This window comes from Cheilinus undulatus, linkage group 4 (genome assembly GCF_018320785.1).
Source record: "Cheilinus undulatus linkage group 4, ASM1832078v1, whole genome shotgun sequence".
In the NCBI taxonomy this organism is placed as follows: Eukaryota; Metazoa; Chordata; class Actinopteri; order Labriformes; family Labridae; genus Cheilinus; species Cheilinus undulatus.
In genome coordinates, this window is record NC_054868.1 from 17,588,125 (window position 1) to 17,601,474 (window position 13,350).

Genomic DNA, 13,350 nt, shown 5'->3' on the forward strand with positions numbered 1-13,350 from the left:
ACCTGTTTAACCCCCTCCTCTGAGCTGTCCTTCACTGCAGAGAAGATAAACATTGTCAAAGAGTGTCTATAAAGACAACTGTTCTTGCTTAAGCAGGAGGACCAAACTCAAATGGATAAAAAAATCATCCATCTCAGGCTTGGCCAAGTCTGTCGGCTCCTGAAGTGTATTTGGTTTTGTTCCACTCTCTACCTCTCAAATGTTCCTATGCCTGGCTGCAGCTCACAGTTTGAAAACTTCACAGGAGGGTCTAATGCCATACAGTGCACAGAGTCCTTTAGCAAAGAGGTTAGGCATTCCTCTGGGCTTGGGTGTAAAACCTAACACTGCTCCAGAATAGAGAAGAGAACACTCCCTCTCTCACCAGCATCGTTATGGGCTTTTTGACCCTGAGCCATCAGACATTCCTGCTGATATGGGCGTCAGCCTCCGGTTAAACTGTTGCAGATATGAGTAAAACTAAAGCAAACATTTCACTGATATGAAGGCTAAGAGTGATTTGGTAAAAAATCACTTTGAAATACTGTAGGCCTATGGCAGTTTGACTGATAAGGCTTTGTACACTCCTGTGTTTAAGTAATTATTCTTCCAGTTCCACAGAACCACAGTAAAAAAAAAAAGAAAAAGTTTATAAGTTAGTGAAAATTAGATACACTTTTATTTTGCAAAGAGATTAGAAGACTGGTACCCCTTTATGCTAAACACAACCAGCAGTAGATTAGCCCAATTTAGCATAAATCAGAAATACTTTATCTATCTGAGGAGGGAATTTGGTCATTACAGACACTCTTATACATAATGTAGCAATGTAAGAAATGTTAAAATCGTAGTAAAAGTATACAGAAATAAACTAGAAAGACTAATACAAATGTTTAAAGTGAATACTTCAAACACAGGGAAACAGACTGATAGTTTAATATTATTCAAGAACCTTGCAAAGCTGATGGACTGAACAGATTCAATATCTTTAAGAAACCCCATCTTGCAAAGATTCAAACAAACATTCAGTATCATTTGAGGAAAAATGGGCCATAGCAGTTGGCAGTTTTAGTTTTACTGCAAGCTGGTAAACAATGGCGGCGAGTGTGATTAGCTCAGATGTAGCTATAGCTACAGGTTTTTCAGAACTGGGTCAATGGGGAACTTGGTTTACTAAAGAAAAGCAAGAAACTGCACTGAAAGCTTTTCCTGGCAGAAGTTGTTTTTGCTCTTCTCCCAGCCGGCTTCAGTATGAGTTTTATTCACCAACTGGCTCCATTGAAACAGCTGCTTGTTAACTCCTCAGGGCTGTGCATGCCCACTATGCCGTATGTTTTTTTGCTCTGACTGGCCTGTAATGAATTTGATAGACAGAGCATTCATCCATTCACCCTCAAAGTTATTTGTTACATGTTTTGCCTTTCCTAAACACAGATAATGGGATATTACCCAGATAAAAAAAAAGAAAAATCCCAAGCAAAAGATTTATCGGAAACTATCTGGCATGTCAAGTTACTTTGTTGTCCCACAAAGTGTCCCTCTATCAAGAGTACTTGATTCCTCTGATCATGCCATAATGGGTATTTCTGTGGCTAACTCATAGTAGATAATACAGTAGGCTTACTGATGTCACCTACTGGTTTCTGAGGAGGCATTTAGAAGCTCACTCATGGCTGTCATCAAACTGAAAGGTCATCTTCATCTGACTAAAGATCAGTGTAAAAAGAGGCAAAAGGCAGAGAAGGGCCTGAAACCTTTGTGTGACCATTACAATGCATCTACCTGTCAGTCGGATCAGCCACACCTATAATCAAGCATAACTTTTACGGTTGATTAAATCCAAACAGATGAGCCAACAACATTTTTTTTTTTATCTCCCTACGGTGTTTGCTAACAAAGAAACGAGCTACTGATAGTGATCTAGTTTGTTCCAAACTAGCATGTGACCTTTGGAGATTTCTTGACTTCTGCACCTAGCTTCAAGTGGAAACTTTAGGAAAAGCAGTTTCTTTGCACTTCCACTCTGGCTTTTTTAACACAGGAGATTTTGGCATGGCTATGCTGCACATTACATGTTATGAAAAAAAACATTTGGCAAAGGTGTTGATTTGGATGACAAGTAGGGCGTGGGAAACTGAGAGCTTCAGTATGAAGGATTTAAAAAATGCTGCTTTTATCTTCTCATCATGGACTTTCAGCAACTGAACTGAATTGAACTGACCTCAGTCAAGTATTTCATGACATCAGTGAGTAACATCTTCTCCGTCTCTGTGATCTCACTTAGCTAGCCTCAGGCTATAATCAGAGGGCAAACAACCAAAACAGAGACAAAGTACTGAGCTGACTGTTGGCAACTTGGCACAGCTTCCTCTCATTTTCCTTGAGGGACAATGTGCAGACAGCCGGCCTATTCATGCTGCTAAAAACAACTCTAGTCACTCAGTGTCAGGTTTCTTGTATTTCTCGTTTCTCTTCATCTTAACCTCCTGTATGTTTTATCCCTCATAAATCACAATTTCCCGATAGATGATTGATTTATAATGACTGTTTATTATTATACCCGGAGGAATAGCAAAAAAATTGATGCTAATCATCAGGCTGCTCCTGAATCCAGTTATTTGTGCAAGTTGTGGTTACAGTTATAACTGAGAAAATGGTAGAACAATGTGCATAGAGTAAGTTAGTCAAGAAGATCAACAAGGATGTCTATGTTTGTTCTAAGTTAGATTTCCAAATTTGCTGCAAAGTGAAAAATTTGTATAACCTCATACAAAGTCAGCTACATCATGTATAACATCACTTTGCAGCAAACTTTGCTGGGTTACCAGAAGTTAGTTCATCACCACTATCGTTATGGCCAGCTCCAGCTTTGAAGTCAAAGGTTGTAGTTAAAGCCCACCTAACTCAGAACAAGAAAAGCTAACTTGAGCAGTGTGCCAATAATTTGTCTGAGTGGGCAGTGGGCAATCACCCCCCTACCCCCTCGGTGTCCTAATGTTGATATGAAAAATACCACGTAAGTGCCCTCTTGTATTTCCCCTTTGGTAGATAGACATGATAAAGTGCCCTCCAGGGTATTCTTCCAGTGCACAAAATGTAATAAATGCCGTTTTGATTACCCCTCAGTTGACCGTCCCTGACAAAGTCCCCTCCAGGTTGCCCTTTCAGTGGACAAAGTGTGACAATGCAAGATAGTCTGACCTACATCTCTGAGAGCCACTCTCACAGACCGTTCATCTGATCATTCAGAACAGAAGTGCTGTGATTTTCAAATGTCAGTTGCATCCATGAAATAACCACATTGCAAACATTACAAACTAAGCAACATTTCAGAAATAAAACAGAAAAAGGTCCAAGGTCAAATCCATTATAAAATTATGTTTTTTTAAAGAAGCAGTTACAAGAACAGTGGCTTGCTTTAGCCTCTTTAGCTTTGGCGAGGAGCTCAGTGAATTCAAGCATGGCACTGTGATAGGATGCCACCTGTGCAACAAGTCCAGTGGTGAAATTTCCTCGCTCCGAAATATTCCACAGTCAACTGTCAGTGGTATTATAACAAAGTGGAAGCGATTGGGAATGACAGCAACTCAGCCACGAAGTGGTAGGCCACATGACGGAGTGGGGTCAGCAGATGCTAAGGTGCATAGTGTGCAGAGGTCAGCAACTTTCTGCAGAGTCAATCGCTATAGACCTCCAAACTTCATGTGGCCTTCAGATTAGCTCAAGAACAGTGCGTAGAGAGCTTCATGGAATGGGTTTCTTTTGCCGAGCAGCTGCATCCAAGCCATACATCACCAAGTGCAATGCAAAGCGTCAGATGCAGTGGTGTAAAGCACACCGCCACTGGAGAGTGGAGACACGTTCTCTGGAGTGACCAATTGTGCTTCTCCATCTGGCAATCTGATGGACGAGTCTGGGTTTGCCGGTTGCCGGGACAACAGTGCTTGTCTGACTGCATTGTGCCAAGTGTAAAGTTTGGTGGAGGGGGGATTATGGTGTAGGGTTGTTTTTCAGGAGCTGGGCTTGGCCCCTTAGTTCCAGTGAAAGGAACTCTGAATGCTTCCGCATACCAAGAGATTTTGGACAATTCCATGCTCCCAACTTTGTGGGAACAGTTTTGGGATGACCCCTTCCTGTTCCAACATGACTGTGCACCAGTGCACAAAGCAAGATCCATAAAGACATGGATGAGAGAGTTTGGTGTGGATGAACTTGACTGGCCTGCACAGAGTCCTGACCTCAACCTGATAGAACACCTTTGGGATGAATTAGAGCGGAGACTGAGAGCCAGGCCTTCTTGTCCAAGATGAGTGTGTGACCTCACAAATGTGCTTCTGGATGAATGGTCAAAAATTCCCATAAACACACTCCTAAACCTTGTGGAAAGCCTTCTCAGAGGCATTGAAGCTGTTATAGCTGCAAAGGGTGGACCGACATCATATTAAACCCTGTGGATTAAAAATGGGATGTCACTTAAGTTCATATGCAAGACAAGGCAGGTGAACAAATACTTTCGGCAATAGATAGATAGTTGTTTATTGCCATTGCATTGTAAAAGTACAAAACAATATAGTGTAGCTTTAGTTACATTAGCTATGTAGCTACATTATCTATGTAGCTACATTATCTATGTAGCTTATGCAGCTAATGGTGCTACATAAGCTACACTTGCTAAAATGTTTTCATGGAGGGTGAGCTTTTTTCCTGTTGGCAGACTGTTAATGTTTTGTAATCAGGTTTTGCAGGTCAGGTTATAAAATTTTAACATCTGGTACCCTAACCCATACCTTAACTAAGGTGACCAGATTTCGCAATTAAAAACCGGGACATTCTCTGTTCAGTGGAGAGAAATGTTTTCAAATTTTCATTATGAAATACAAAATGGGGACTCCTACAGTTTCAGGAAGTTTAACTTTTTGGGGGGAGCATCAAACACAGCCCCGTTTGGAGACTGTATTATGTTAACAATTCAGCAATGTTAAAAATACTGAAATAAATTTTGGCAGTGATCTGAATCGTATTCCGGTTCCAGGAAATTTTTTTAAACTTTATTTCATTTTTCATATTTTTAACACTGAGCTGCCTTGGTGCTGTGTCAAGTTTTTGCTTATGAAAACCTAATATTTCCTGCAGCTGCAGCTTCCCACTAAAAGTATTTAACTAGTAAAGCACAATTTGGCTTTTATTTTGAAGGGGCCTCTTACAGTAAATGCCTGCGTTTAGCGTTAGCCCTAAACTGTTCATCAAAATGCATTTAGGCGAAGCAAAACAGCAAACATTTCCTGAATTTCTGGGGACATTTCCAGGGAGGGGTTTCTCAAAATGGGGATTATCCCCAGAAATTAGGGGGGCATCTGGTCACCCTAACATTAACCTTTACCCTAACCCTATACGGAGGTTTTAATCTGATTTTATATTTGAATTCTGAAAGAGACAATGTCACAGATGAATGTTCTGTGAGAGAGGCCGTCTGAGATGAACGGTCTGTGGACAGGCCCCTCTCTGGCAATGTACCCTTCAAGGTGCCATCCCATTGGACGAGACATTATAAAGGTCCCTCTAGGCTGCTCTCTCAGTAAATTGCGCTCTTAAGGGCATGTGCCACATAATGGAGAAAATGTAACAAACCACAACTTTTTGTCTGTGGTGCCTCAGCACACAAGAGTACCCTTTTTATTTTTAACACCCCTACCCCTCAAACATCTTGAATCCACCACTGCATAAAAGTGATAAAGGGAGACATATGCTCCATAATAAACAGACACAAATACAGTGTGAGAAACTGACTCCCTTGGAGATCGGGTAAACTTTGCCTCCAATCTTCATGTTAACAAAAGTTTAATTTTTGGGATAGTTTGCTCTTGGCTGCCCTGCATTATTAAATTACACTGATCTGCTCTGACATTAGGACAGCATCTTTTTAAGACCTTTGCTTGGGATTTTCTTGCCATGGAGTCATACAAGCTGAACTGGAAAAGCTTTGTCAAAAACTATCATTACAACAGCATGGAAGAGAGGATCATGTGCAAGATATGGGTCCAAATATGGGTGAGTAAAGCTCCTTAGAGGGGGTTGGATTGAACAATTTGATCCCCTTGATAATCTCTCTTCTCCAAAACTAACATTGCATCATCATCATCATATGAGAATGATGAACTCTTAACAGGATTTCAGTGCAATTTCAGAGGCTGTGACTGCTGACCTGGACAGATCTGTCTCTCTTTCCTCTCTGCTTCTTTCTCCCACGCAAAAACACACCTCATAAACATATTTTCCTACCTCTCTTTCTCACCAAAAATGCAATAAGTCACCAGCAGAATAGAGGAGCTCCACCCTTCATGTCACTTTATCAGAACAGCTCATTGGTCATTTGCCATCAATCATAGACAGGCCAAAGTGCGACCTGATAGCACCTGTTTCCACAATGACTCTCTTTGTTCAGTTAGTCAGTGTTTGCGTTCCCACTCAGTATTTCTATCCTGAGCTGTGTGTTTCTTGTTACTAGGTGACAAGAGCGAGACAGGCTTCATGTAATGCTGTGTTGAAAGCCTCCAGGGCAAAGATTAGTCAACATTTGGGTGTGTCTTGTTTAAAAAACTTCTTCAAGCAAACTCTAAGGTCATCTTCTTCATGCATTAACAGAAGTTGGGCAAGTTTTCTTGCCTTTTTCAATTTCTGGGAGCAGGATTTTCTACAAAGCATACTGAGGGGTCTTTTTTCTAACTCCTAATGCTTTCCACGCTGAGCCTGTTAACCATTGTTCATCCTTTCCTGACAGCAGCCCTGTTATGTAACACAGATTTCCGTAACTCCACATCCCACCTCCCAAAATGTAATGCAATTACCATGGTGACTGCATAAACAGAGGGATGTTATTGAAAGAGTTTTGGACACTCACAAAATAGTACAACTTGTATTCACCAGCTGTTTTATTTTTCAGACAGGTCACCCACAAACACACACAATAAGTAAGGCATGTCTCCTTCTTTGCTCATGTACTTCAATTCACACATGCGTCATTTTCAACTTGTCGTCATCTTTTCAGTCTTCAGCCATCTCTCTCAACAGCTTTTCTTAGAGTGTTTTCATGTGCGTGTGTGCCTGAGAACAGCTTGTCCTGCCAGCTGGACCTCCTAACTGGAGGTGCGCACAGTGGTGGTTGTGACTGTGGTTTTTGAGCCCCCTGTGAAAAAGAGAGGGAAAAAATCATGATGTCAGGGCTTTAACTTTTCATTACATCGACTGCACTGCTGTTATGTAATGTCGTGTTAAAGATGATGTCACTCACCTGAACCAATTGGTCTGGAATAAGGGAAAGGGGAGAGAAAAGAAGGGAAAGAAGAGAGAAAAACAATGAGTCAGTGGGTATGTGCAGTACTGAAATAAGTAAGAGCATGGAAGCTCCTGTATGTAACTCTTGGTCTGGTCTCTTTGCTGATCTTGTCCAGTATGTGTTGATCATGTTTTCTGATTAACACTCTCATCCTGCTTATTTCAAGTTTTTCCAATCAAATGGCTCTAACTTAAAAGGAGAAAACTAAAAAAGGGGGGGTTTGCAGCCTGTCACCTCTAAGCAGTGGTGTAGTGATGCCTGCAGAAATGGATATACTCTTAATTTATATATTTTCCTTAGCCAGCCATTCAGCAGCACAGTAAGATTCATCATGATTTTATGATGCCAGAAAGTAGCGACACCAGCTCTGTTTTTGCTGACCCACCCTACTTTGCCCCTGTATTAGTACCTAACCAGTGTAGGGAATAACAAGTAATGAAAAACAGACCAGCAGGGTTGGAAAGTAACTAATTATAATTACTCAGATTATTGTAATTAAGTAGGTTTTTTCTTTATTGAGTACATTTTGAAATCAGTAATTTTACTTCTACTTAAGTAAATTTGAACCAGAGTAACTGTGCTTTCATTTGAATACAGTAGTCTTGTAGTTATTCCATTTCTACTGACTACACAGTAGCACATATGGAGAATAATTCCACATCACATCCCAGAACAACAAAAACTAGAGTGTCAATATCAAGATTTTAATTCTCAGTGTAATTTTAACTCCACTCTGAGTGATATGGTCTTCAGTGTTGGATTTATGTGACAGTTTTGATCCACCAGTGTTAGTTCAACTCTGTAAAGAGTCAACTGATCTAAGCTCTGTCCACTGTGAATTCAGATCTGGGGTGTGTGGTTGTAGTTCCCCATCATGCTCTTGGGCATAATGTTTAGATGTATTTAAGATGTTTTTAGATGTATTTAGATGTGTTGTGGGGTTCTTCTGCTCATGTCTCTGGTGGATTGTTGTTTTTGATGTGAGACATATTTGCACCATGAGTGAAGTTATCCACTGAGTTTAAATGTGACTGTAGGGTTTCTAAAGGTTGCAGAGTATTCTTCATCAGTATGTATTGTGTTGCTAAAAGGTTGTCTGTCTTTGTTTTTGCCAGAGGAGACCTGACATAGCACAGATTCTCAGGAGTTACTGCAGCTCCGTAATATTGTAAAATATTTTAACACTTTCAAAAGTGTAGTTTAACTATATGTAGCGTACTACGGAAGTAGACATAGTTAAAGTGTTAAATTTAACTCTATTTCAGTTTTGCTGAATATTTTACTTTATGGGCTGCACAGCAGCGCAGGGGTTGGCACTGTTGCCTCACAGCAAGAAGGTCCCTGGTTTGCTTCCTGGTCAGGGCCTTTCATGCTCATTAGGTTCATTGGTGACTTTAAATTGGCCATGTGAGTTTGCCTGGTTGTCTGTCTCTACATGTCAGCCCTGTGATTGACTGGTGACTAGTCCAGTGTGTACCCTGACTCTTGCCCAATGACAGCTGGGATAGGCTCCAGCCCCATTCAACCCGGTTTGACATCTGTTCTCTTGTTGTTCATGGCAATAAAGAAAGATCCTATTTTACTATTTTACTTCTTAGTACTTTGAGTAAACTTTGACTTAAATACTTTCCTTCTTTTACATGAGTAGATTAATAGACCAGTATTTTTACTTTTGCTCAAGTAAAATTACAGTAGAGTAACTGGACTTTTACTTGAGTAAAATAGTCTTGTGCTTTTCCCACCTCTGCAGACCAGTTAGAGGCAGAGTAAAGCGGAACATATCTTTGCCATCCTAGGAAACAGAAGTTAACAATTATGAGCATCAGAGGGATAGAGCAATGGTTCTCAACTAGTGGGTCAGGACCCAAAAGTGGGTCGCAATGTTCTTTCAAGAGGGTTGCCAACGCATAACAAGAAAAAAAAAAACAGCAAAAAAAGTCTATGTACAGAAGCTCCAAGTGGACTCCTTTTCTTTGCAAAACAATGCTGGATATAAAGTAAATTCCCAGAGAAATTACCAAATTTCCAAGCAGAGTTACATCAGAAATATGCATGCACGTCTTTCTGTTTTATATGCTTTTTAAAAGTAATCATTTTGTCCTGTTTCTTTGTCTTGTTCCATTTGGGGTCCAAGCTGCGACAGTTTTCATTTGATACATTAGAGTGGGTGGATTTTTATAAACCTGGGTTTCAATTTTTCTTAAGGAGATGGTGGTGGGTCCTGATGGCTGACCAGTTGTTGAACAAGTGCACTATAGGAACAATAAAATAAGTGATACCTGCATATAACCTGGACTACACCACTGCCTTTAAGGGAATTTAAGCATTAAAAGTTACAATATAAAAACACTAAATCATATTTCTGATGGTCTCACTTGTTCTTCTATGTCAAAAAGAGGTTTCAGTAATACTTTTTCATCCCTAGCTAAAAGCTCTCTGGAGCTTTATGATCTAAATGATCTGAAAGTCCATGCTCCTTTAAGCGTATCTACCTGGACTCTTCTGTGTCCAGCAGACTCCTGTAGGTGGCGATCTCCTGCTCCAGCCTTGTCTTAATGTCCAACAGCATCCTGTAGTCCTGTCCCTGCTGCTCGATGCTAGCCCTCACGTTGGCGAGTTCGCCTTCAAGCATGTTGATTGTGTTTTGGAAACCGGCGAGCATAGCGCTGTAACGAGCTTCTGTCTCTGCAAGTGTGTTCTCCAGAGCCGCTTTCTGTTAGAGAGACAAAAAAGGAATCTCGGCATGTTGTAGAAATAGTGATCTGTTTATAATTGCAAAATCAAGCCTAATGTAGTGAATCTTTTTAGCTCTGATCATTAAAAGCTAGAGTGTGCAACCACCATCCACACCCTGGATTATTATACCAGACACAAAGAATGTCTGTGTTTGCTTAGCTTTACCCTTCTTTTTACTGAGGAGTAATGAGCAGAGGAGTATGCATAGTTTTTTGAATGCATGTGCCTTTTAGCTGCCCCTCATTGTTACACAGGAGCAGAGTTCTGCTCTTGCTGGGAGTTGTAAATGATTTACTGCAGCTAGGCACAGATTGTCCACAGTATGACTTTTAGGCGATCCAGCTCAGCATTCCTTTAGCTTTCTTCAAACGTTTTTATGTCTTCCAGAGTTTGAACACATGTCTGTGAACAGTTTCCTCCCTCCCTTCACCAGAGCTCCAATCACTCCTATCTCTCTCTCCCTGCTCTTTCAGTAAAGCCCCCTTCACATACCCTCCCTTCTGGTCTTTCACCCTCTATCACTGTCTGTTTCTCCACTTCCCCTGACAAGACAGGGATCCGGGAATTTTGCTCATATAAGGCAAGCTCAGTGAGATGTGAACAGATGGTTTGGGTTTCAGGTTTTTTTTCCTCACCATACTGAGCTGAGACTGTAGCTCAATCTCCAGGCCCTGCAGTGTGCGCCTCAGGTCACCGATCTCTGTCTTGGACGTCTGGATTGTCTCTGTGCTGATGGCCACTTCTTTGCTCAGGGCTGCAGACTGGAGCAGGAAAGGCAGTTGTGAAAGAAGAGATAAGAAATCTTGGTGATTGCTCAGCTCAGTTTCACAGATTATGTTTAATTACAAGTTAGACTCTTGAGGGAGTGAACCCAGTCATTTGCACAGTGTGGGATATGGTGTTTACCTTATCATTAAACCAGGCCTCCTGGTCCCGACGGTGTTTTTCATTGATGGATTCATACTGAGCACGGATATCTTCCAAGACTTTGTTGAGGTCCTGCCCGGGTGCAGCGTCCACCTCCACATTGACTGTGCCAGTAAGCTGAGAGCGCAGTGCTGCCAGCTCCTGTTTGGAATAATATCATCATTAAGACAAATGCAGATCTTGCAATCATTCAACAGAAGTAGGGAGGCAGTTGTTTGAGCAGTAATCATAAAAGCAAGAGGATGCTGCAGCATCTATAACCTCTGCGTGATTCTTCTTGAGGTAGGCCAACTCATCTTGCAGGCCCTCGATCTGCATCTCCAGGTCAGCCTTAGTCAGGGTAGTCTGGTCAAGGAGGCGACGCAGGTTGGCGATGTCAGCCTCCACTGACTGGCGCATCATCTGCTCATGCTCGAATCTGATTTAGTTGGGAAAACCAAAACCATTGAGACATCTCAAACTGTCATGCCTTTTTATTTGACTGAAACAAAGAGACATGTGAACATCAGTATGGAAGCTATGATTTACTTGGTTTTGAAGTCATCAGCAGCCAGCTTGGAGTTGTCAATCTGGAGCAGGATGTTGGCATTACCAATGGTGGCGGCTGCAATCTTTAAAGATCAACAACAGCTTGAATTAAAATTGATGGCTAAGAGAGCACAAGTTAACTTCCCATGTAATGCTTTCTGAGCTGCGTCAGAAACATCCCCCTCCCTCAGCACAGCCATTAATCATGCACAGTATTCCCCTACATGCTTTGATAGTTTCATGTTCTTTTTGAGCTTTCATAAGTCCTGCATCATTGTTATATATTCATCATGACACTGAGGATTCAGGAACACAGTGGGTCATGCAAACTTAAGTCATGCCTCTTCTCTTTTAAAGCCCTCCTTTGGTAATCATTAACAGGACAGCAAACATTTGACTTGTCAGGTGTTTAAACAGCAGAGGCTTTGGCACACTTTACCTTGTCCTTCAGGTCGTTGATGATGGCCCAGTAGTTGCTGTAGTCCCTCTCAGCTGCAGGGCCCTTCTGCTCATAGTACTCTCTGATCTGCTTCTCCAGCTTGGCGTTGGCTGCCTCCAGAGAGCGCACCTTCTCCAGGTAAGAGGCCAGACGGTCATTTAGGTTCTGCATGGTGGCCTTTTCATTCAGGTGGACGCTGCTCTGGTCTAGGGCATTGGACAGGTCAAAGCCGCCACCAAAGCCACCGCCAAGCCCACTGCTGGCCCCCATGCCACCCCCAAACCCAGAGGAGATGGTGCGCACTTGGGTGGAGGAGATGCGGGGGCCCTGTCTGAAGCTGAGCGCCGACACACTGTGTGCCTTGTGAGGCACACTGGAGGTGAAGCTGCGGCTCTGCCTTATTACTGGACCTGAAGAGATGCTGCTGCTGCTGCCGCTGTACATTCCGTACATGATGGCTGGCTATGTGCTGGTAAAGAGAGGACACGAGGAGAGAGGACCGTTAGACAGCTGTGGACTGGAGCAGGACTGTGGAGTTTGATAGAAGGAGGCTGGCTCTTGATATAGTGCTGGACCTAGGGCGGGCTTGGCTGGGAGGAGGGAGGGAGCAGAGGGAAAGAGGGAGTTTTCCTTTACAGTTCAGCCACAGGCTTGGCAGAACCTTCATTTGTTTTCCTTCAAGGACCAGAGTTCGGTTTCTCTCCACTCCAGTGAGGGAATTGTTATGGAATGTGTGTGTCAGTCTGTGTTTCTCTGTGTGTGAGGGTTTCTGTTGGTCCCTGGAGTTTTCTCTCAGTTACCATGTTTCTATGAGTGTATGAGTGTCTGTCTACATGTATGGCTCATGCTGTCATAAATACCTGACAGTCTAGTCTTGATATCAGCCGACAATTGTTATCCTTACTCAAACAGAAGAGGCGTAGAGTTATACTTGCAGTGTCCTGCCATGTGTCAACATTCACATTAAGCTCTACAAATATTATATTTCACCAGGGCTCCTTTTAAGATATCCCCCATTATGACAAGATTACATTAGTATTGAGTTACTCCAGATGAGACATTTCATTTTGAATTTATAACACCTTTTAACCAGAACATAAGTGAAGACTTTTCCTTGATTTAATTCAGTGTAGAACGAGTGCTTTGTTTTGTTTTTCAGGCTGTCAGACATTAAAATTTTTAATAGTGATTAATATCAGCATTCAGCCAATTTTGTTAAATAATACATTTTTTATCATTTGGGACTTTTCTGCTGTCATACACAAAGGGTCATTGACTTCCTGTTTGAATACAGACCTGCTTTAATACAGTGCCTGTAAAAAGTATTACCCTTTTATTTATTTCATAAATCAATCCGTGTCAATATGATTCTTTTCATAGGCACTGTAGGTCAGAGATTATGACTGAT

The 13,350-nt window shown here is 41.8% G+C and overlaps 1 protein-coding gene across 1 annotated transcript; it reads right to left on the bottom strand.

Annotated features, from left to right (window-relative positions):
* Window positions 1-6,890: 6,890 nt before the first annotated feature.
* LOC121508119 (keratin, type I cytoskeletal 19-like) lies at window positions 6,891-12,488 on the bottom strand. Its single transcript, XM_041784659.1, has 8 exons — window positions 11,943-12,488; window positions 11,504-11,586; window positions 11,237-11,393; window positions 10,955-11,116; window positions 10,684-10,809; window positions 9,805-10,025; window positions 7,268-7,281; window positions 6,891-7,162 (listed from the first exon to the last, which is right to left on the bottom strand). Exons 1-8 carry the CDS (start codon window positions 12,393-12,395, stop codon window positions 7,113-7,115), a joined length of 1,266 nt encoding a protein of 421 aa, XP_041640593.1. The 5' UTR covers window positions 12,396-12,488; the 3' UTR covers window positions 6,891-7,112.
* Window positions 12,489-13,350: the final 862 nt, after the last annotated feature.

Excerpts from the sequence above, each read along its gene's own strand:
- LOC121508119 (XM_041784659.1), bottom strand. The coding sequence starts at position 12,395 with ATGTACGGAATGTACAGCGGCAGCAGCAGCAGCATCTCTTCAGGTCCA. Across the intron at positions 11,394-11,503 it reads GCTGATGACTTCAAAACCAA|ATTCGAGCATGAGCAGATGA; the intron begins GTAAATCATAGC and ends CAACTAAATCAG. Across the intron at positions 11,117-11,236 it reads TCAAGAAGAATCACGCAGAG|GAGCTGGCAGCACTGCGCTC; the intron begins GTTATAGATGCT and ends TATTCCAAACAG.